This window comes from Cyprinodon variegatus, unplaced genomic scaffold, assembly GCF_000732505.1.
Source record: "Cyprinodon variegatus isolate N-32 unplaced genomic scaffold, C_variegatus-1.0 Scaffold489, whole genome shotgun sequence".
Lineage (NCBI taxonomy): Eukaryota > Metazoa > Chordata > Actinopteri > Cyprinodontiformes > Cyprinodontidae > Cyprinodon > Cyprinodon variegatus.
Genome location: NW_015150942.1, coordinates 643,445 through 646,288, shown reverse-complemented (window position 1 = coordinate 646,288; position 2,844 = coordinate 643,445). Strand labels below are relative to the sequence as shown.

Genomic DNA, 2,844 nt, shown 5'->3' with positions numbered 1-2,844 from the left:
TTTACTTTCGCCCTCTGGGGGGAGCCTCGCTGGAAAATCAACACCGGTTGCATAGTGTACCTTTAAAAGCAAAATGGGCAAAATGAAACAGTCTTCCTCCAACAGCAGGTAACTGGACCCAAAGATTGAAAAGTCATGGAGTAACTTGTAAAAGACAAGGTACGTTCACTGCTCCAGAATAAATCCTACATAAAAGAACCAACAATATTCCTGATCAGGTAAGGGTTAAATCGGTTTTGTAGGCTAACAACAACTTTAAGCTTAGTTAGCCATCATGTTCAAGTGGAGCTCAGAGAGCTAGCTGTAAAGAGGCGCTCTGGGTCACACAACTCATTTAGTAACCAATCGATCATCAGAAGTAAGTAGGCCCTCAAATACATTATGCAGTATATTAATATGAAAAATCTATTTTATCAATCTCAAATTAAGCTAATATCCGATTGAGAAATTAGGCAGTGTTGGTTTAAATTACAAAGAATACTACATAAACAGTTTTTTCTAAGTTGCATTTTGTATTAAAGTCAACTCGATCACAAACTTACTGAAGAGCTGCTCTGGCCAGGTCATGGGGCATCAGATCTGCATACCTGTCAAAAAGGTGAAAAGTAGATTTCATTATTTAACTTACCAAGTAGTGCGGACAATAGATTTGTAGAAACCAATAATGTCCACAGACTCGAAGATGTGAACTCAGTTTGAAGAAACTCACGTGGTTCCAGACATCAGGAAAGGGGTCCGAACACCTTCTACCAGAACAATGTTCTTCAACCCAGGACGAGCCAGTGTCTTTTTGCTCTTTGTTTGAGCTGGAAAGGGAATTAAAACACAAGCTTATAAATGCAAACAGTGGTCGACACATCATTAACCATTCTTATTTATATGAAGTTATCACATTTCATGTTTTGTTAACTGCTATAGAATAGGTAGTGCCTTATAAATTAACTGCCAAATAACCCGCTAATAAGTAAATTTACACTAGTTGAAAGCAAACACTGAAAATTTCAATTAATTAAATTATTTTCATGAATTTTAAACAAATAAAATGTTTAATTAAATATGCCTTTGAGAGCAATCTGGGAAAAAACCAAATCCCCTTATTCTGTTAAATACAATTTTGCTGTTTTATACAGTAGTACACATTTTTTTTAAGAATTAACTCTATAGTTCTAATAGTAGCACTTGTTACCTTGAGCCTGGAGTTGCGTTGTTGTACTGAGAGATCGGACAACTGACAGAATAAACAAAATAGTATTAATGATGAATCATTTTATTAAACTAGAATAATTTGAAAAAATATATAAAAGAAAACATGACATATTGGCAGTGGATTTATGTTTAAGTCCAATCAAAGAGAGTATTTAGCATATCATAGGACTTTAAAAAAACAAAAACTTACGAGAGCGCACCGCCCAGGAAGGACTGACAGCGCCAGTCCGCGTTGTTTTCAGCAACATGGAGGCCATTATGATCTAGATTGAAAATAAAAACAAATATACTTTAAAGTTGAGCCAGACATTTTCAAGGAAAAAGAAACCATGACTGAAGAAATGTACATCAAAAATAAAAAAGTAAAGAGCAATGATAGTATATCACATGGGAGTGTATCATATTAATGTAGATTTCACACTTTTTCAGACACAAACTATACGGTGGCAATCCTTTTAGTGCATTTAAGATAGAAAAGATCTCTACAAATTTATGGCAGATATTTCCATGTTAGTTAGGCACTGAATTTGGAACCAGCAAATTCATAGTAAGCAGGGAGAAAAGATAAATGGACAGTAACAGGAGAACAGATGTATGGACAGATGCATGAAGAAAACTGATGGGATAATAGAGAACGGATGGAACCTTTAAAGGGTTAGGGTTAACCCTAACCTTTAAAGAATGGGATAAAGAACAGCTTAAAATGATTTAAACAGTTATGTAATATGCTTTATTACACATGGTAAGCTAGATTTTTGTTATCATTTAACAAGTTAATATTAATATGTAATTCCTTAAAATTACAAAGAAAAACAACAAAACCATTCTATAGATTTCGAGCCAAGTTACCCATCAACACATTTTTTATACAAAGCATAACATTAGTAATTGGCCTTAAATCTTCGTTTCCCTAAAGGCAATAGCTTTTTGATAATTAAATGAACAATAATGCCATATAACCAAAACACTATGCGCACTTTAGTTTGGCCCAACATATATCATACAAACTAGTATCTAAAGCATCAAACTGCTAATATTTATACTACTATTTCAGTTTCTTTTTGAGTTTATAAGATACGAATATTTATGTACGTCAGTTTGACAGGTCCCTGGGTCACCCCTGCCCAACACCCTGCTGCAGCGACCTTTCACCTACATTCCTCTCCTACATAATGACTGAGACAAAATCACAAGAATCTTTGTCTCAAACGGTGTCATATAAATACGAGAAATCCATTATTTGAAGTAGTATTTCAATGCAATTAAAAAGACATAGAATCAGTTTAAGACAGTTAAGAAAAAATGAAGATATACAAGCTAACACAAAAGCGTAGCTAACTGATTGTTAGCTTTCCATTTCTTTCCGAGACAAGACTTCAGACACAGTTTCATGAGAAATCAAACATATTTTCTGCTTTAATTTCTTCTCTTAGAGATTTAACGACTTTTCACTTTACCTTTACGTGTGCTGCTTTTTAACACCACTGCTTCCCTGTTGAATGATCGCCCAGCCTGCACAGGACTACAAGAACTGCCTGGCCCTTACACGGCGAAGGACCCAACAAACGATTGTGGAGCCTGTAAAAAAATGCCTGTGATAAAAAGATAAATAAATAAATAAAAGCAAGACGAACGAAT

The 2,844-nt window shown here is 34.7% G+C and overlaps 1 protein-coding gene across 1 annotated transcript; it reads right to left on the bottom strand.

The window, feature by feature from the left end:
* Positions 1-490: 490 nt before the first annotated feature.
* hadhb (hydroxyacyl-CoA dehydrogenase/3-ketoacyl-CoA thiolase/enoyl-CoA hydratase (trifunctional protein), beta subunit) lies at positions 491-2,778 on the bottom strand. Its single transcript, XM_015390233.1, has 5 exons — positions 2,664-2,778; positions 1,397-1,469; positions 1,187-1,228; positions 710-806; positions 491-587 (listed from the first exon to the last, which is right to left on the bottom strand). Exons 2-5 carry the CDS (start codon positions 1,461-1,463, stop codon positions 539-541), a joined length of 255 nt encoding a protein of 84 aa, XP_015245719.1. The 5' UTR covers positions 1,464-1,469; positions 2,664-2,778; the 3' UTR covers positions 491-538.
* Between the last annotated feature and the right edge of the window lie 66 nt (positions 2,779-2,844).